General features: G+C 43.1%; 1 protein-coding gene across 2 annotated transcripts in view; it reads left to right on the plus strand.

Annotated features, from left to right (window-relative positions):
• Positions 1-21,245, plus strand: part of WNK4 (WNK lysine deficient protein kinase 4) — a 331,918-nt gene that overhangs the window by 195,449 nt on the left and 115,224 nt on the right. For both annotated transcript variants that reach the window (XM_068261897.1, XM_068261898.1), the window contains exons 3-4: positions 1,059-1,279; positions 2,982-3,139. In XM_068261897.1, coding sequence (XP_068117998.1) covers positions 1,059-1,279; positions 2,982-3,139 — 379 coding nt within the window. The remainder of the gene's footprint in view (positions 1-1,058; positions 1,280-2,981; positions 3,140-21,245) is intronic.

Consider the following 21,245-nt stretch of genomic DNA (forward strand, 5'->3'; position numbering starts at 1 on the left):
CCATTGAACATCCCTACTGCTGCTCTCTAATGAAAAGTGACATTTTTGGTGGAAGGTCCTCTATGATTTTGTAGTAAAAACCAGGTAACAGCCCAAAGCTTGGACTGAATGACCAGATCTACCTTTGTATACATTTGTAGTATTGTCTCGCACACACTAAAGGATCAAACCCATTGTGTTTGAGGGGAGTGCAACAGCTGGGAAAGAGGAATGGCGCCCTCTATGCAGCATTCAATAGAAAGAAGAGCTGGCACATCCAAAGTAAATCTTTAAAGAGACTCTGTAACACAATTTTCATCCTTATTTCTTCTATCCTATAAGTTCCTATACCTGTACTAATGTGCTCTGTCTTACTGCAGCCTTTACTAGTTGCACAGTGGCTGTATTATCTCTGTTATATGATCTAATCTTCTCTCCTCTGTCTGCTCTGTCGGGCTGAGGCAGTCAGGCTGGAATGTGCTGTGCTGCTTGTGATTAGATAGAAGCTATACACACCCTCTCCAGGCCCCCTGCACATTCTGTATGACTCACACACTCAGCTCCTCTCAGCGTATCACTTGCTATGTATTTTGTTTGTAAACACTTCATAAAAATGGCAATTACAAGCCAGGATTGCAGCAGGGAGTGGCAGAAAAAGCACAGAGGGGCCCAGGAGAACATAATGAATAGAATGGTATGCTTTTTATTGTAAGAATTTTAGAGTACAGATTCTCTTTAAGGATTCCATGTAAATGCATATGGCCAACATTCCGGAGCCACATAGGGCTCCTTTATCAAGACAATGTTTGCTCAAAAGGCAAATAAAAACAGCGGAGTCACTGCGTGTCGAGTGTTTAGAGGAGCCTGAATCCCACTTCCCCTACAAGAATTTTTACACAGCGGCAGACAGATTTTTGCTCCTGAGCAAACATTGCCTTGGTAAAGGGGGCTTATGCTTTTATATGGAACCAATAAAGATTTACTTTGGATGTGTCAGCTCTTTTCTCTGTGGAATACTGCCTCTGTATACGTCATTTTGGGAAAGGATCAAAATAACTTGTTTTCTTCTGTCTTCTTAGCTACTTGAAGAGGTTCAAGGAGATGAAACTGAAGGTTTTGCAAAGATGGAGTCGACAGATTCTGAAGGGTCTACATTTCCTCCACACCCGCTGCCCCCCCATAATCCACCGTGACCTGAAATGTGACAACATCTTCATTACTGGGCCCACTGGCTTTGTTAAAATTGGGGACCTGGGTCTGGCCACCTTAAAAAGTGCTTCATTTGCAAAGAGTGTCATAGGTATAGTAAAATCAGGCAGCCAATATTCTTATTTTCAAAGATTTCTGTAGTCACTCTTTTTATGCCAAGATTCTGCCGTTTTTCTTTGTGCTATTTTTCTGTATGAGAGTATTGACGGTTGAAAAGGCCATGTGGTTTATCAGGAACAAACTGTTTGAAAAAGAGACTAATTTACTGTAATATGCCGAATGGGTGCCACGGAAATATGGGTGCTGTAAATAGCTGGTAGTAGAATATTGGTAAAATTACCAATTACCGATATTCTATTGAGCAATGGTTATTCCATAAGTAAAATATTGCTAAACCTAACCATATTCTCACATGAGCCCTTTCTCTAGCGATGCATGACCCCAACTGCCCCCCATGCCTAAACCTAATCGAACCTCCCCACCGATGTCTAACTTTAACCGAGCCGCTCACTGGTGCCTAACCCTAACCAACCCCCCACCGATGTCTAACCCTATCCCCCCTCTCCCAGTCAATGCCTAAACCTATTTGATCCCCACCCATGCCTAGCCCTAACCGTTCTCCCGTTCCACAAACCCATTCCAAAATTTCTGTTAATAGCCTATATTAACATGGGCACCCATGGGGCTCCCAAACTTTCGGGGCACCTCCAATGCCCAAATTTCCTGTTTCATTTTAAAAGACCTCCAAACATCTTCAGTGGGGCTCTCATAAGTGGTCTAGCAGACCATTGCTGGATTATTTTAAAAAACAACAACAATTTTAAGCTTTTCCACCCTTAGGTCAGAGTCAGGATTGCTGAAAGATTGGGGAATCGCTGGGTATGATTGCAGTTGCATGCAGCATCAACTGCATAAAAGTGCAATCACAAAGCTGCTAATTAAGGAGCCTTTTAGCAGCCCCCACTTTGTTTCCACATGTTGCAGGCAAGTATTGCAAACTTTTGCCATAAAACTTGTAAAGATCCCATTTATGTTCACTTTCTGGATTGCTTATAATATTTCCACCAGATTGAGCCACTCACTGTACTGTAAATCCGGTCTTGCAGTTCTCCATCCCAGATAAAAACAGGACTGATGTGATCCTCGGTGATCGGAATAGTCTCCAATTATCTAGATAAGAGAGACCAGGAGCCCAATGGGGCAGTATCGTTTGTACAAATAGGGTGTGTTAAATGTAAGTATACCCACAAGGATGGGTTGCAATCATTTACAACCACCATTTAGGCATACAGGAAAATAACTGCCCCTGCTCGGTATTCCAGGTCCGCTGACCAGGCTCTGGTCAGTTGCACTCTTTGGATTTACTGGAAACACTGGTGTTTACAATATAAGGCCCCAAGGGGTTAGGCTAAATACTCTGTTGGAGGTGCCCTTAATGTCTAAAAAAATTAGAGAGGCACTCACGTTAGTGGCACACTGCTCTTAAGGCACTTTTGTATTGACCTGAGGAAGCAGGCCAGCTCTTATTGTCTTATGTGCATGAATAAAACGTATACTTACCTTTTGTGGTTTGTCCTTAAGGAGGTAAGATCTACATACTCCAAGCTATACATAATGTTTTTAGATATTAAGCGCACTTCCAACAGGGCATTTAGTCCAGATAAAAACAGGTGTACGTGAGTGCTGTCAGAGTGCTTTCATGTTACCCTAAGGAAATCTATTGTGCTTTTGAAAACGAGAAATACCTTATACGTGATTTCTACTAAGTCGACCTATTGCTGGGTTTTTTTTAGGTACGCCTGAGTTCATGGCTCCGGAGATGTATGAGGAGAAGTACGACGAAGCGGTGGACGTCTATGCCTTCGGCATGTGCATGCTGGAGATGGCCACATCTGAGTATCCATACTCCGAGTGCCAGAACGCTGCCCAAATATACCGCAAGGTGACCTCAGTAAGTAACAGCACAGGACCTTACTGGTGGTGGGACAAAGAATCCCACAGATCTACTGCACAATGTGCTAACCTGAGAGGAATATTTACAGACTAAATTGCAGTTTTCCAGAGACTACAAATAGCTCGGACAGGAACAGAAAATACACAACAAGTGTACTGAATCTGTTAGGGCAGCTGTAGCTATTTGTACTTGTGTGTTGCTCACGTTGGATATATTTAGCTCTAAACATTCTTTACAAATCTTTTCTGTTTTTTTTAAACCAAAGATGGATACTACCTAAATACTTTCAGAAGCGTGTCAGAATCTTCCCTGGCTCTTACATTGTTCTTCCTAATTAGAAGTGCTCTTGCTGCCAAATACCATCAACATCTTGTGTGTTTCTTTGTAGCTAATGAATGAGTACATAGTACAAATAGGCGGCTTAACCACATAGGCTATGGTTATTTAGCCCCAAAAAGAGCAAAACATCCTCTCCTTAAATGCTTTTATTACAGAGCTGGCCTCTTAAAACAGAACATGGTTATATTATTCATGGCATGGTGGCCAGCACTCGTGACTTGCCGCACCAGAGTCCAAGCTTAGTACCTCAGCCATATCTACAGTACATAGCATTTGTGTGTTCTCCCTGTGTTTGTATAGACATTCTCTGGACACTCTGGCTTCCTACCACACAACAAAAACATACTAGTAGCTTAACTGGCTGTCCCTGGCATTGGCCATTTAGATTGAGCACTAATGACAGTTTGTGGTAAGAGGTGCCTAAAAAAGAAAAAAAAACAGTTTAAAACTGTTTAATGAAAATACCAGCCTCTCTCAGGACCTGAACACACTTAGTTCACACGTAAAAAGGTGTCCACTCCTGTCCCGTCAGTTTTAGACAGCTGGCATCAGTTTTGCCTGGGTTTCTTTGGCTATGTTCACACATAAATCTGTACATTTCCGGTCCAGTCCTGTCAGTTTTGTATCGGTTTGGCATAGAGGACACAAGCAGGACAGAGGCAAAAACATGGAGGACACAGGGGGACACAAGGGGGACAGAGGAGGACACAGGGAGACACAAAAGGTACAAGATGGCATGAGGTACAAAGGGGGCATAACCCACAAGATGCCCCTTCACCATGGATGCTCCAGGTTTAGTATATTTTTTTTTTTACCTAAGGTGCGTCTTATGGTCAGGAACGTCTTATAGTCCGAAAAATACGGTATGTCCCTACATAAGTGAACTGATAGAGTCTATTTACTGCAATCTTTATGCCGTCTTCAAAATATCTGCCCCCACCACTGCTTATAAATAACAGGTACACTTTGCATCGCCAACTGCATCACTACCATCTCCAAGAATTTATATGCCGTCCACACAGATCATATAAATATGGCGTATCACTGCCAGATACAATTAAGAGAGAAAGAAAGGCCTGAAATCAATCTTTGTTTGGCAATTTGAAATGTGCAGTTTACAATGACACACGCTGAGCCAGAACACATGGAAACATTCCTGTAGGCAAGTACTTGTAGAAACAAATACATTTTTTTTTTCATACGAGACATTTGATATCAGAGGTCTTTTGTGAATTGCCTGCAGTGACTGTTGGCTCATGTTTCAGCAGCTAGCAGCGTCACAGTGTTAATGAGTAGTAAGAAATGTCACAAATGTGGTTCGTATGTTATTGGCGCCATCATTTCCGTCCTGTTCCTTGTTGGCTCAGAGATGTCACCAGTGATAAAGTGCCGCTGGTGGTTGAAGACTTAACCCCAAAAGCACTGTACTCTTGAACCTTAAAGAGGAACTCCAATGAAAATAATGTAATTAAAAAAGTGCTTCAGTTTTACAATAATTATGTATAAATGATTTAGTCAGTATTTTCCCATTGTAAAATCTTTTAAATCCCTAATTAACATTCTGACATTTATTACATGGTGACATTTTTACTGTTGGCAGGTGATGTAGTTACTGCATGCTTTTTTGGCAGTTGTAAACAGCTGTAAACAGCTATTTCTCACAATGCAACAAGGTTCACAGACAGGAAACTGCCAGGAGTACCACGGTACTCAGAGTTTCTTGTGGGAGGGGTTTCACCACAATATCAGTCATACAGTGCCCCCTGATGGTCTGTTTGTGAAAAGGAATAGATTTCTCATGTAAAAGGGGGTATCAGCTACTGATTGGGATAAAGTTCAATTCTTGGTCGGAGTTTCTCTTTAATGCCGATTTTACGCTTATTAAATATATTTACAATTAACCTTTACCCTTCACTTTCCAAGACCCCCTCAATAAGTCTAAAATGAACACTCACTGCACAAAAATAGCAAAAAAAAAAAAAAAGGCTTTCTTGGTCTCTCCCACCTAATACACAGTGCCATAGTAATAATTAATAGTAATATTAATGTTCAAGTAATTATCCGTACTACACAACCAATTCATTATATCATTTTTTTTTCACTTCAGTGTCTCTTTAAAGAACACCTAAAGAGAAAAGCAATTAGAGGATGCCATATTTATTTCCCTTTAAACAATACCAGTTGCCTGGCAGTCCTGCTGGTCACTTTGGTTGCAGTTGTATCTGAATCACACACCTGAAACAAGCATGTAAATTCAGTCACAAACATCTGAGCTGCATGCTTGTTCAGGGTCTGTGGCTAAAACAATTAGAGGCGAGGAACAGCAGGATCACAGGACAGCCAGGCAATTTGTCTTGTAAAAGGAAATAAATATGTCAGCTTCCATTTTTCTCACACTTCAGGTGTGCTTTAAGGAAGCCCTGTCACACCAGATATAAGAAAGGAGGCTTTAACTGCGCCGCTGGTTCCCTAATATGTTATGTGTACCTGGAATTAGCCATCTCATTATGCATTGTAAATATCCCGACAGCAGCTGCATATGTTGACTCAGCTCAGCCAGCTTCAGTCGAGCAGGTTGCGCTGAGCTGGCTGCAATCGCTGTCAGGATGTTTTCAGAGCATCCTTAAATAACTGATTCTGGCAACAGCTTAAAGAGTACTTCTAGTGAAAATAGACAGAGCCTATTATGACATGAGGATGGATGGGGAAGGGGGGAGGGTTGTATACATAACCTGTCCTGCAGTCTTTGGGCAGAGAGAGCTGCTCCGCCCCCCTCCTCAGCATTGCCCCCCTGCTCGGCCACATTTCTAAAGACTGCTAATGGTCTTCAGAGACATCCGCATGTGTGGCCATGGCCCGCCCCAGCCTTGGCAGCCACCAATCAGCGTCCTGATTGGTGGCTGACAAGTTGGGGGTGGGCTGTGGCCACGCAGGTAGGCGTGCACAGAGCCTGCCTGGATGGATGATGTCAGGACAGGTTAGTATTTGCCCCCCCCCCCCCCCTGTTTTCCATCATGCAGACAGAGCCTGTCATTACAGGCTCTGTCTATTTCACTGGAAGTACTCTTTAAGTTTAAAGAGGAACTGTAGTGAAAATAACGTAATAAATTAAAAATGAATATTGTTAAAAAAAAATAAGCCATTTGATTTTTTAGGTCAGCATTTGCCCATTGTAAAAATCTCCCATAACCCCGATTTACATTCTGAAATTTATCACATGTCGCAACATCTTTAGTCCAGGCAGGTGCAGCTCTGCGGAATGTTTGTTTACTGTGTTCTGAAGCCAGTAGAAAATATTCCTAGTCTTCCAGAATGTTCCAGGAGGAGAATTCCACAAAGGTAAACAGCCTAGGCTAAACATCACTCAGAGGGTGGGATTACATACTAATATACAGTAACATATAGATATAGAAAGTGTTTCTGATGCTGACACCAGGTGAAATGGCGTAAAAGTAGGTATCCTGAATAATATACTGCATTCTGCTATATGTCACTAGCGGCCTACTTAAAGGAAACCTGAGGCGAAAATAAACAAATGAAATAAACGACTGTATCGATCTTCCTTCTCCTAAAAATGACTTTTAAAGCTATTCCACAGTTTTATTTTATGTTTAAATCAACTTTTTAAGTTTTAACTGTATTATTGTTTATTGTTTTTGCTCAATGACACATTCATTGAAGTATGCCAGAGCTAAAATCTATGAACTATCGACCCTTTTTATCCCTTTCCTGCTCTCAGAATCCATTTCGTGCTAGGAAAGTGTTTTATAGTTGGAATTTCTTATCAGTGAGGGTCACACTGTAGTCACTTCTTGTCTGAGTCATGACCGAGTCAGCCACTTACATACCTGATATTTAACTCTTTCAGGCAGAGAAAGAAAAAAAGGAAAACAGCACAGTTATTTGTGTGCTTGGCACTGTACCCATGTCTATCTCATCATGTCACATATCACCTCGGGTATCCTTGAAAACACAGCCTTGGACAGTCCTATCACTAATGACCGGTTGGTTTAGAGGCTGTACTTTCTTCTTTCAGGTCTTCCTGTTGGAAATCTCTGAGAATTGACTAAATCACATTGTTACTGCAGAATAGATTGTTTTCTCACTATGAATACAAAAGATGCTCCTAATTATTAGCTTCCACCACATTCCGGGGATACATAAGATCTCAGGGACCTCAGGAGGTTTAGATTATTGTGACAATCTCACCTCATCACAGACAGTTGGTAGAACAAGAATAATCCGCTGGTTTCAATCAAGGTCCCCACCAGAGTGTCGGAGATATGAAGTTATTAGCCAACCAACCTCAGGGCTTCCTGTCTTCTGGCCTGCATAATAATATGTCTATGGAGAGTGGAGGGAGGGCGAGCTGTAAGACAGGAGCAGATGCTTCTGGGGAGGAAAAATAGCAGCCAGGCATGGCTTTGTATTTCGCCCAATCTTACCCTGTACACTGTGACATTGTGTAATGATCACACACTGTTTCTTTGGGTCAGATCACCTCTCAATCCATCTAAAAATGGCTGGATCCCATGACAGTCATGTCCGGCCAGGGTTTTTACATGAGAAATCTATTCCTTTTCACAAACGGATCATCAGGGGGCGCTGTATGACTGATATTGTGGTGAAACCCCTCCCACAGTGGGCTGTCAGGACCATCGTCCTGACCGTTTCCTGTCTGTGAACCTCATTGTATTGTGGGAAATAACAGCTGTTTACAGATGGGTCAAACTGCCAAAAAAGCAAGCAGCATCTCCTACTGACATCACCTACCAGCAGTAAAAATGTCACCATGTGATAAATGTCAGAATGTAAATCAGGGAGAGGAAAGATTTTACAATGGGCAAACACTGATTAAATCATTTATACATAATTATTGTAAAAATGAAGCACTTTTTTATTACATTATTTTCACTGGAGTTCCTCTTTAACATAGACCTTGCCTATTTGCCATAACAGTAAATTATATAAGAGGAATGTGAAAACTTACAGATTATTAACCCCCTCAGGACCAAGGACGCTGCAGTTACGTCCTGTTAGTGGCTGTTTGCCATTGATAGGCCATGAAGGGGGATATTTAGCTGTCATATGACAGCTGACATCTCCCCTTACTGATCAGAAGCCATGCTGAATAATCGGTTAGATCCGGTGGATCGGAAGGGAATTTGCATCAGGTGGGTGTACCCAGTATTAGGCTGTGTTCCTACTTGAGCAAAGAACTGACGGTTTTTGTTCGTTCTCCACTCATCTTAAAACTGACAGTGAACGGCTCTTATTTTGTATTCTGCGATCCATTGCAGTAAACGGACGGCACTGTGCAGTCCGCAATAATACCAGGCCAGGCCGATGCATTCCCTCATATAGCCTATGGAGGAATGCATCTGCCCCTGGTACAACAGAACCACAGGCCGTCGATCACCGCCACTCTGTACTGCACACAGCCCGGTAGCCGGCAGAAACATGGGGATCGCTATTGGATGCAAAAGACCAATGGGAATCCTCAGCAACAGGGAGAACTCTCATTGGTTCAGGGAGGGCCAATTAAAATTCTCCCTGTTGCTAGGGAGAATTGGTCTATTGCTACCTATGGATACTCCCATGCTCCTGCTTGCCTCCGGGTTGAATATAGATGGACCGAGCAGCGGCGATCGGCAGCTGGACAGGTGAGCGGCGAACGGTGCAAAGCGGGAACCGACCCTGAGCAGGGGCGGTAGTTCAGCTGCCTCAGCCAAGTTTTATCTAGTGAATGTACACAGCTTTAGCTATGAAGCAGAGTCTGCAGATACAACATAAAAAGCACAAATACAAAGCAAACAGAATTAACACACATTGATAAGAAAATTCTGCATGGACTTTTTTTGAACAATAAATGTAATCTATTTGCTATAAGTTATTGCACATACCATTACTCACTTCACTATATCTCTAGAGCCAACAAGTATTCCTGGTTTCATAGGGTGCATTAAGGACAATGCGTAATATAGGTGTATCCTGTGCCTGAAGGCACTAATCTAGTCAAAAATACAGTTTATCAAAAGACAAACAAGTACTTGCTTAAGGCTCAGATCACCTTCTATGATTTCTGCGTATTGGTATTACTGTAGCAATTTTCTGAGAATTTTGTAGACAAAAAAAAATTAATCTTATCCCATGGAATCTGAATGCCAAGAATACAGACAGCATTATTGCTGGTTTCCTTTAACCACTTTGCATCCCTCGGTTTTTACCCCTTAACCACTTGAAGACCACAGTGCTAGACCCCCCTAAAGACCAGGCTAATTTTTACTAAAATGGCCACTGCAGCTTTAAGGCCAAGCTGCAGGCCCCCCCCTTTTCCCCCCCACCAACTGAGCTCTCTGTTGGGTGTGGTCTGATCGCCCCCCAGTTGTTTATTTATTTTTTTAAATAAATATTTATGTGTGTGTTTTTGTAGCATTTTTTAATGTTTTTCTTTTTTCTTATTTTTAGCAAACCCCTCCCTCCCCACAGCCGGCCACTCACGCGATCGATCGGTTGTCATAGGCTTCTGCCTATGAGAGCCGATCGCTCTCTAGTCCCCCAGGGGGACAGCCGTGTCACACGGCTGTCCCCCGTGCAGTGCTGCACTATGTTATAGACGGCGGTCACGCCGTCTAACAGTCTCCCAAGCAGCAATAGCCATTTGGAGACAGAAGAGGGGGTGGAGCTCCGCCCCCCGAGAAGCAGATGCGCGCGGACCCTGTGCACGTCTCCTTTAGTAGCCGGCTCCAGGACCTGAGGCCAATTGCCGTTAGGCGGTCCTGGGGCTGCCGCCGCGTCCACGCTTATTGGCGTGGGGCGGTCTTTAGGCAGTTAAAGTGGACCTGAACTTTTGCACAGGACACAAGGAAAAAATAACAGAAATGCACCCTGTATGTATTTAGAGAGTTTAGCCTGCCTAATTCCCCCTCATTTGTGTCTAATCACTAGTTGTAATTTGATCTCCACCCTTTGTCACATGACTGCCATGGCAGAGATGGCAGATAAGCCCATTTGAAAGCACAGGATGTTAACAATATGTCTGCTTCCATGAATCAGGAAGTAGAAACTGTGCAGATTTATTTTAGGATTTGTATCAGCTGTAACAAACACATTTTTTTTTTGTTTAAAGTGGATCCGAGGTAAACTTTTACTCATTGCATAATTGTGTTCCTTTCATATAGTTTATAGGGCATTCCTCAAGCCAAATACTTTTTTTGTTTTGTTTTAATACTCTAATTCCCTATAAACTAACAAGCCTCGCCCACAGCTCCTTTTGTGCCTTGGCACTGTAGCAAGGGCTTATGGGAGCTCTGCCTGGGCAGGAGGAGGAGGAGGAGGTTACTAGCCATTGATTTCAGAGGCAGAGGGGAGGAGGGAAGAGGAGAGGGGACTGAATTTACACACAGGCAAGCTGATAGCATCTCTAGCCCTCAGCCTGTGACAATGTGACATACAGAACATGGCTGCCCTCATTGTATCACAGGAATAAATAATCATAAACTTTTGAAGATGTTTGCAGCTAGATATGCTGTGTAAACTATCTCAACTTTAGATAATATATATAGACAAGTTACTTGTTATAGTTAGTTTTTCATCTCAGATCCGCTTTAAAGGTTATTATGCTGTTGTGTATCTTTTAGGCTGGTTTCACAGTGGGACGTTACAGGCGCACGTTAGAGCAGCCTGTAACGCAGCCCACCGCACAGTAATGAAAAATCAATGGGGCTGTTCACAGTGCGGACGTTGCGTTACATTGTAACGCTGCGTCACAAGACAACGTACTGCATGCAGTACTTTGGACGCGGCTGAGCCGCGTTAGACTGCTTGCACATGCTCAGTAATGTTGGGGAGGAGCGGAGAGCGGCCAGGCACATGGCTAATTAATATGCACTGCACGTTATGACGTGCAGTGTTTACTTCCTGGAGCAGCCGCTCTGTGCGGCGATTGGCCGGCGGGACCACGTGATGCCGCATGCGCACAAGAGTGCGCATCACGGCATCACTGACGCCAGAGTGAGCTGCACAACGCGGGTCGCTCTGACGTCCAGATCCAGCACCACCAGGCGTTGAGTTAGGGGGACGTTATGCGACCTTAACGCCCCCTCTAACGCAACGTCCTGGTGTGAAATTAGCCTTAGAGCAGAGAAGAGTTCTGAGATCATGTCCACTTTAAGATTACTGAAAATGTAGGCATATCCGCTCCATCACTATTGATAGAGCAATCATTTTTTTTTATCACCTATGCCATCAAAGTTACTTTCTTTTCCAAGTATTGTTTCACAGGCATTTTATGGAGGAAAATTACGCAAGAACGCAAAAATAACACACTATTTTTAATGTTTCACCCTTCCTAATTTTTACATGACAAGTACCACAGTTTTAAAAAAAACTCAAAATACATTATTTGGCTTGTGTCAATAAAAACGATACCATATAGGCCATATTTTATCACTAGTTGGGCATGTAGCATACCATGATTGCCAGCTTGTGCATCTGTAGCAAATTGCCTGTGATCGCTAGGGTGCACAGTTTGGGAACCCCAGTGCTGTATAGATGCATTGCTCCGCAACATCATAGTGATAAATCAATACAGCATTGGATCCCCAAGCTGTCGCCCTAGTGATCGCATCTGATCGCTATGGTGACAGCCATTACAGGTGTCCACAAATCTTAAAGGACAAATCAGAGCTTGATGAAAACAAAAAAGATTGACTTACCCGGGACTTCCTCCAGCCCCTGGCAGCCGATATGTCCCTCGCCGCAGCTCCGCTTCCAGCAGCTGGCCCAGGGTCCCCTCCTGTGTAGATGCTGACACGTGTCTACTGCGCCTCTGGAGGAGCTGTGGGTGAAGCTTGTCTAGTTTTTAGGGAATTAGGGTATTAAAAAAAGTATTTGGCTTTAAGAAATGCCCAATAAACTATATGTAAGGAACACAATTAAGCAAGGAGTAAAACTTTATCTCGGATCTACTTTAAGGTTAAGTATAGGTGGCACAAGGGGTTAATTAGTCTAGCAGGGGTGAACACTTCACAAAATAAAAAACACTTTATTTTTTTAATGTGGCACTGTCACTTTAACTTTTTTTTTTTAAACCCTTTAAAAAAAATTGTCAGAAAAAGTGAATTTTAAGAGAGCGCTTAAAAATTTCAAAGATTGTAGAGTCTCCGATGTGTTTGGATGGGTATTCCAGAGGAGGGGCGAGGCTTGTAAGAAATCTTGTATACGTGAATGTGAGGAGGTGATTCTAGAGGAGGACAGAAGAAGGCCATGTGCAGATCTGAGATTGCGGTATGGGTAGTATATGGAAACAACCACATCATTTACAGATACTAAACCATGCCTAGTCACCTGTATCTGCAGATGTAATTGTATGATTGGCATTCCCAGGTAGGATGGATGCTGGAAGCTGTTATTGCTCCCTCTCCCTTTAGGTAATGGAAAATGCGGCATAAGCCTGACATAATGACTTGATAAGAATGTGAGATAAGGGAGAGAAGGACTTGTTACCTGCACCGTGCGCTGCACTATTAGTGGAGAATGTCAGCTCCGTGTCACTGGATTAGATTGAAGGGCAGAGATAATTGCAAAAATGGACACAGCCTACTTCACCATAGTAGGGCCAATGCAGGAGGTTATATATACAGTTGTATGCAGTCAGGTAGGGGAGCAGAGAATTCTGTTCACTTTGTGCAGGCCTTTTGTCACTGAAGACCTGACTAAGAGAACCAGTGTTGACCTACAATACAAGGAGAATTAGTTGTCAGATTAAAATATTTTATAGTTAAAGTGTATAGGTGTCAGTGGTTTGTGTTGCAGATGCATCAGATATAATTGTGAATAGGGAGAGAATAAAGGGACATAATTTCTTGGCTTCCTCTGTGTAATGTCATTGAACGATACTTACATCCACTGGAACAGCATCAAAACAGTAAAGCTGAATTAAAGTAATGGAAGGGGGAGGGGGCGCAAATGGTGGCTTCCATATGTATTTCCTTTTAAACAATACCGTATGCTTGGTAGTCCTGCTGATCTTTCTGGCTTCAGTAATGTCTGAATCACACACCTCAAACAAGCATGTGGCTAATCTAGTCAGACTTCAGTCAGAAACATCTAATCTGCCAACAAGATGAAGCTGGTTATTCCCAGGATACACTTAACATTTGGTGCTCGGGCCTTTTCCTACGCAGCCCCTACTCTATGGAACTCACTTCCACAATCAGTACGAGAGGCTCCTTCTCTGGACAGCTTTAAAAAAGGCTAAAAACTTACCTCTTTTCCCGCGCCTTTGAGACTGCATAATGCAGGGTCACAGCGCTTCGAGTCCCCAGGGAGAAAAGCGCTATAGAAATATTATTGTTATTGTTGTTGTTGCATGCTTGTTCAGGGTCCATGGCTAAAACGTATTGGAGGCGGAAGATCAACGTGACAGCCAGGCACTGTGTATTGTTTAAAAGCAAATAAATATGTCAGCCTCCATATTCCTCTTATTTCAGGTGTTCTTTAATGTCTTCACTTTTAGTGACAGGGACGACACTTCCTCAAGGGCAATCTGGGTTGTTGCACATAAGGTCCATTGATGTAGAGTACTTTTGTTCCATAAAGAATCTTATTGGGGTAATATACTTCAGTATAAAATTGCTTTACGTCCCTAAAAATAAATAGAGAAAAGTAGTATAGAAAAACAAAGAGACAGTTTTAAAGTAGATTTAAACAACAATTTGAAGCCGTGCCAAAGAAGAATAAAACTAGGTTAAAATCAAAAAATGATAGAGGTGGCTTACCTCTCAGGAGACACAATCAATTTTGAAATAAGAGATCAGTTTTTATTTAGCATGGGCAACGCGTTTCGTAGGTGCATGCCCACTTCATCAGGCCTTTAACAGCGCCGAAAAAAATCAAGTGTCTGAACAGAGGTGCTCTTGGTTTAGAATTGATTGTGTCGTCTGAGAGGTAAGCCAACTCTATACTTTTTTTTTTATTTTAATTGGCTGTAATCTAGTTTTATTCTACTTAGGCCCCTTTTCAACTTGTTGTGCTAGCTCCACCTCCCCTTCTCCCCAGAAAGGGGAGGAAGGCATGGTCTACAGTGCTTTCATGGACTGGTAGTACTTTTTATCCTTATCTTTCCAAGAGTGCAAGAGTGCGACCGCCCTACACCCGGTCCTCCCTGGTGGTACCCATGTGGAGACGGGATTGTATTCACCACCTGCTCTATGCGATTGGTTGCCTCTCTAACAACCTAACTTTGTGAGTATAGATTTATTACTCTCAATTTCATACTTATTGACATATTGCGCTATTGGGCTCCCTTTGTGCTTTTTTCCTAGGGCAGTGATGGTTAACCTTGGCACTCCAACTGTGGTGGAAATACAAGTCCCATGAGGCATTGCAAAACTCTGACAGCTCTAAGCATAACTCGGGGAGGCAGAGGCATGATGGGATTTGTAGTTTAGTCACAGCTGGAGTGCCAAGGTTAGCCATCACTGTCCTAGGGTGTTCTTTACCCACTCCTGTTTTTGGTTATCTTTTTAATTCATATGAAAGTAATGTTTAATTAATTAGCTGTGGACAAAGTTTTGTGCTTTGCATGTCTGTAGTTTCTGCAGTAAATACATTTAAAGTGGACCTGAACTCTTGCACAGGAAAGAAAGGAAAACAGATAGAAGTGCTCCCTGTATGTATTTAGAGAGTTTCGTCTGTCTAATTCCCCTTCATCTGGGACTAATCACCACCGTAATTTGATCTCTTCAGCTGTGTCAACTCAGGAATCCCTTCTCAACTCAGAGCAGCTAATTTGTAAACACAGGATGTTAACCCTATGTCTGCTTCCATGAAAGCAGGAAGTAGATACACCTAATTGTATCAGCTGTAACAAAAATGTTTTTCTTTAAAGGTTATTATGCTGTTGCTAATCTTTTAGAGCAGAGAGGAAGTTCTGCGTTCAGGCCCGCTTTTAAACAGGGATAAAAAGCCTCTGATTCAGATATAGCCTCCAAACACTTTCTTTTATTGACCCGTATAAATGCCTTTTTTATTAGCTCTTGTTTAGCCAACTGTGGCTGAAGCCCATGAAATCCCCGCAGCTGTGTCCCTCTATCGATCATGGGTTTTTTATATACACTGAATGTGTTTTGTTCGGCCGCAGCACAGAGCAGACGGCCGCTGTACCTTGCAGCCTGTCCCCATGCTGTGCCTAGTCCAGACACAGTACTGTTATCTGATTATGCTGGGCTTGATTTTATTAACCTTGCATTAATGAATGCATGAGGAGACCATGCTGGGATCTGATTACACAGTGCGGAGAGCAGATAACTATCATTCCTAAAATCATTTATCAGCCTGAGCGCCCAAAAGAAAGTTTGCCTGACGTGACTGGAATATTTCTACTTAAATTAATTTCAATTAGAGTCCTTTTTCCCTTAAAGTAAGAGAGTGATTCTAAAGGCCCATGCCCATTACATGATATTTACGGTGCTTCCTTAGATGTCCGGTGATTTTTTTTTAGCGATTGTTTCCGCAATCTCGCGATGTGGGTACAGACGCACGATTACACGAATGACGCTTGGCAACACGTGGTGATTAGCGATGGCCCAGCCTAGGAGAACTCATGGAGAAGCATGTGATCAGTCTGATCAGCTGATAGATTTGAAAGCCTCTGATTTGCTGTGATGACTTCCTGGTTTAACACATGATCAGGACCAGCAAATCAGAGCCTTACAAATCTATCAGCTGATCAAATGTCTCTCCATGAGTTCTCCTAGGCTGGGCCATCCCTAGTGGTGATAACGACCGGCATGATGGATCGGATCTTTACAATCCCCAACGCTCCCGCAAAGTACTGCAATCGTAGTACTGCAATCGTTTCACTTCCAGTTTGCGCCCGCCGTATGCTACTGCAATCAATTTGATTGTCTGTTAATATTTTTATCGATCACGTCGATCAAACTGTAAGTCGAGTAGACTTGCATTGATTCTTGTATGTCTAGCTTTAGATGGATTTACTAAAACTAGTGATCTGGACAAAAGGAAAATATAGAGAAATGCACTCTGTATGTAATTAGAGAGTTTAGCCTGGCTAATTCCCCCTCATCTGTGGCTAATCACAAGTTGTAATTTTATCTCTTAGCTGTGTCACGGCTGAGAGCACATTTGTAAACACGGGATGTTAACAATATGTCTGCTTCCATGAAAGCAGGAAGTAGACACACTACAGATTTATTGCAGGATTTGTATCAGCTGTAACAAAGAAATGTTTTTTTTCTTTAAAGGTTATTATGCTGTTGTTTATCTTTTAGAGCTTAGATGAAGTTCTGAGTTTAGGTCCACTTTAAAAGCAAATAAATATGGCAGCCTCCATACCTCTCTCACCTCGGGTTCACTTTAAATGCATTGAAATCCATATTCATCGCCATGATCACCAAAGTGTTCTGACACTGAGGTGGTTTTGGGACAGTTGAGTTTGGCGCAAAGTTCCTATTCATGAAGCACCAGCACTTAAACATGGATCCAGCTCCGAGGCACCTGCTTCAGTCAAGACATCATAATGTACAATAACGTTACAAGGGCCATCTCCTGCACTGCTTCCTGTTTCATTAGCCTTTGGCTTATTTTCTGGCCCAACATTGAAGAGGTTCCTTTGCCAACCACCAACCTGATGTACTACAAATCCTGTCCAAAACAAACTAGCCCTCAGGCATGGCTGTAATTACTTATTAATGCAATGGAAACTTTAGGTTTATACATGTTCGTGTCATCAGCTTCATAGCCTGCAGGTGATAAAGAATACAGAGCCGTGCAGTGCTGCCTGATGCAGTGTATTTAGTACAAGCAGCATTGGGCAAGCCTGACCACAGACAGAACACGGTTCTTGCCAGACGTGTTATTAATGCCATGAGCTGCACACAGACTTACATTCAGTAGCAGCAGCGTAGCTACAGACAGATTCACTGAGCAGTTAGACGAACTGGGCTTATTTAGCTTGGAAAAAAACTGAAAGGTGACCTGATTAACATGTATAAATGCAGTACATCAGAGGGCAATACAAAATCTTGGCAGATGAGCTTTTTGTCCCTAGGCTTGTACAGAGGACAAGGGGACATGATCTGCATATGGAGGAAAAACGTTTTTGCCATTTATTGAGAAAGGGGTCCTTCACAGTGAGAGTTTTTAAAATCTGCAACATCTTACCTCAGGAAGTAGTTATGGCAAATTCTATATCTGCATTCCAGACCGACGCAGTGTGAATCTACGTCCAGCTGGTGGTGCTGTGGCTCTGACTGGAAGTAGATTCAACGTCCTAATGAATCGCGCGTCCCTGCCGTTACCGCCGATCTCGCCGCTCTGCACCTGCCGCAATTCGCCCGCTCTGTCGTCTATAAGACGGCAGAGCTCTATAAGCAGGTCAGGAGCCGTTTTCATTTGCTCCTGACCGCGTGATCACGGAGAGCCAATCACATTGGCTCCCATTGATAGACAGCGTCAGGAGAGAATGGAAGCGTCTCTTGACCGGCTAACAGTGCTCTGCCATCATAGAGATGGCAGAAAGTGGAGCCTGCGGCGATGAGACAGCGTTGTGACCGGCGAGTATGTGCGGCGATTCGTCAGGAGGTAGCGTTTTACCGTACCAGCAGTCTCTGGTTCTTAAGAGGGCAGAGACTGCTAGTACGGAGGTGGTTAAAGAGGGCTTGGATGCTTTCCTTGCATTGAAGGGCATCCACAGCTATCATTACTAGGAAATTCCCGGGAGAGTTGATCCAGGGATTTATCTGACTGCCATCTGGAGTCGAAAAGGCATTTTTCACTTTTAAGGCTAATTGGCCCAGGCCTTGTAAAGTTTTTCGCCTTCCCCTGGATCAACTGGGATATGTGCAAAGGTTAGAGAAACCGAGAGCCCAATATAGTGTAGTATGTTCAGCATAAAATTAGTAAAGATAATTAGTGAGAAGAGTATACTCACAAACGTGGGTTACCACAAAGGCAACCACTGTATAGGCAGGTGAGGAGATTAGACCTGTCCTCACTCAGGATTAAGAAGTCGCTCTCTGTAGATCAGAAAAGGGGTAGATCACTCCTCCACCTGGGGTGGACACGGTACAGCAAACGAGCAAACGGGGAACAGGGGCGCCAGCAGGGTAAAAGTGGATAAAACCTTTAAAATTTGCTTGGAGGAAGTGGTGGACTTACCTCCATAAAGCAGACACGAAAGACTGTCTGTATAATAGTAATCACATTTATTATATAGTACCCAAAAAGTGCAATGCGTTTTGCAGGCCACGCCCGCTTCATCAGGCAATAAACGTGGGGACAAACAGAATTTCAGCAGTAGCAGGCGTAGCGCCTCAGTCTGTAGGGCAGCGGGTGCGACATTATTGTCGCACCGCGCACTATTACCGTCGCAAAGCTGTGTGCGCGCACTGAGCGGGGCCATGTGTGAAGTAGCTCTGCGCGGCTGTGTGAGCAGAGCTACTTATGGGGCACTTAGAGGCTTTTCACTCCGGCGCTAACACTTAGCGCCGGTTAGTGAATCAACCCCCTGACGTCTCTTATCTAGCTTTACTTATATAAGTTACGGCCAGAACCCGAAGTTTGGCCACTTCTAGTTCTGGCCGGCCACTTCGGGTTCTGGCCGGCCAATGCGCGAAGTGGCCGCTGCGCTGCGGCCAATGTTAGAAATGGATTGATTCCTCTGAGGTTAATGTATCTTCTGGCCGCAGCGCAGCGGCCAAACGTATAACAACTTCGTTAATTTATTGCAATTCAGCCGGCGGCAATGTAACAATTCAAGCCGCCGGCTTTTTCTCTGCCTCTCTCTCCTTCTCCTGCCCCCGCCTCTACCAGGCAACTTGTATAGTTAAGGAATTAAATATTTGTTTTTATTATATGTTTTTATTGCTAGGTTAGAGGTAGGTCTTCCCCAAGGGGGTACGTCACCGCCGTGGGGAAGTCTATTAGGTCATAATTTGTGCACTAATTATCACTGAAGCTAACACCCCCCCTTGGTCTATAGTGATGCAGGGTGTGTAATATAGTCCAGCTTCTGGAGCTCTGCCCACCGTTGCAGCTTAATCACTAATTCCCCCTCCCTCTCTTTGCCTGCAGTGTATGCTGGGTGTGTAATTTAGTCCAGTTTCTGGAGCTCTGCTCACCATTGCAGTTAAATCATTCAGGTATGAGGTTGTTTGAAAGCGCTGCCATGTCTCCCACTGTGCAAACTTAAATGTAAGTATACTAGTGGCTAGCTGCCTTCACTGTTTTAAATTCACTCTCAAATTTTTAGATTAGAGTTAGCACATAATTTTGCATCTGTTTTGCATTAGAGGCATGTATTCAGCCCTAGGGGGCTCTGCATTGCCGCTGATGGCTCACAATTCAGGTGCATCCTTGAGCGCTTATCATTTGTCTGTTTTGCTTGTCTTATGAAATGTGTATACCATTTATGAATAGCAGCACGAGGAATTATGTTTTTATTGCTAGGTTAGAGGTAGGTCTTCCCCAAGGGGGTACGTCACCGCCGTGGGGAAGTCTATTAGGTCATAATTTGTGCACTAATTATCACTGAAGCTAACACCCCCCCTTGGTCTATAGTGATGCAGGGTGTGTAATATAGTCCAGCTTCTGGAGCTCTGCCCACCGTTGCAGCTTAATCACTAATTCCCCCTCCCTCTCTTTGCCTGCAGTGTATGCTGGGTGTGTAATTTAGTCCAGTTTCTGGAGCTCTGCTCACCATTGCAGTTAAATCATTCAGGTATGAGGTTGTTTGAAAGCGCTGCCATGTCTCCCACTGTGCAAAGGAATTAAATATGGCAGCCTCAATATTCCTCCCGCCTCGGGTTCCCTCTAAATACATAGAGGGTGTGCTTCTCTCTGTTTTCCTTCTGTCCTGTGCAAGAGTTCATGTCCACTTTAAATAATACCTGCTATTCCTCCTACCTTATGTAAACAATGTTCCTAATACTGCCATATGATTAAGTGATAAAGTTGGCAAAACATAATGCCAAGCATTTGATACGATTAGTATTTTGAAAGCATTCTGTAAAGACTCTTTAAGTAGAAATATGGCGTAGTGCTCAGAGAGTGGTCTGGGTTTTTGCCTAATAAAGAGATACTTAAACCACGGGAAAGAATAATAACTTGTAAGGAATCTTAATCTTTTCCTAATAGCAGAGATTTAGCTAGTAATTAGGACACAAAAGAAGCAGTTATGGCAACATAGTTCAACGCATCCTGGCATCAACTATCGCCCCAGACATATTGCCACTTAACAGTGGAAAAATGTCTTCCAGTAGCTTTCTGTTTATACTCTAAAACAGCATATGGACATGTTTATTAAGCAGCTATTAAATGTCTCTGTTATGTGTGTAGGAGTTGCAAAGCAGAGCTCCAAAGCAGCTAAGTATATGGACTATGAGCATGTATGGGATATGTATCATCATATCTTTTGGGTAAAATATTTTCTGTTTATATAGATGCAGCAAGTGTTACATGGCAAAACATGGCCACAGACCGATGCGATTGGCCGCACTGAAAATAATACTAAAAAAAATCTGCTGGCTCCTTTCAAGTGTGTTGTTGAGCATTGCTCATTGCTTGGCTAAATTATTAGGTTCAATTTTGTGATTCCCTCACCCCTGCTAGAAGTATAGCCAGGGAGCTGACATCAGTAATTTAGCACTGCAGCATGGACAGGTCTTCTTTAAATGAAAAACATTAGCACACTAATTAGTTTCTCTCATCTTGTCCTTCTCCACCCTAACCTCCAAATCCA

The sequence above is a fragment of the Hyperolius riggenbachi genome, chromosome 12 (genome assembly GCF_040937935.1).
Source record: "Hyperolius riggenbachi isolate aHypRig1 chromosome 12, aHypRig1.pri, whole genome shotgun sequence".
NCBI lineage: Eukaryota > Metazoa > Chordata > Amphibia > Anura > Hyperoliidae > Hyperolius > Hyperolius riggenbachi.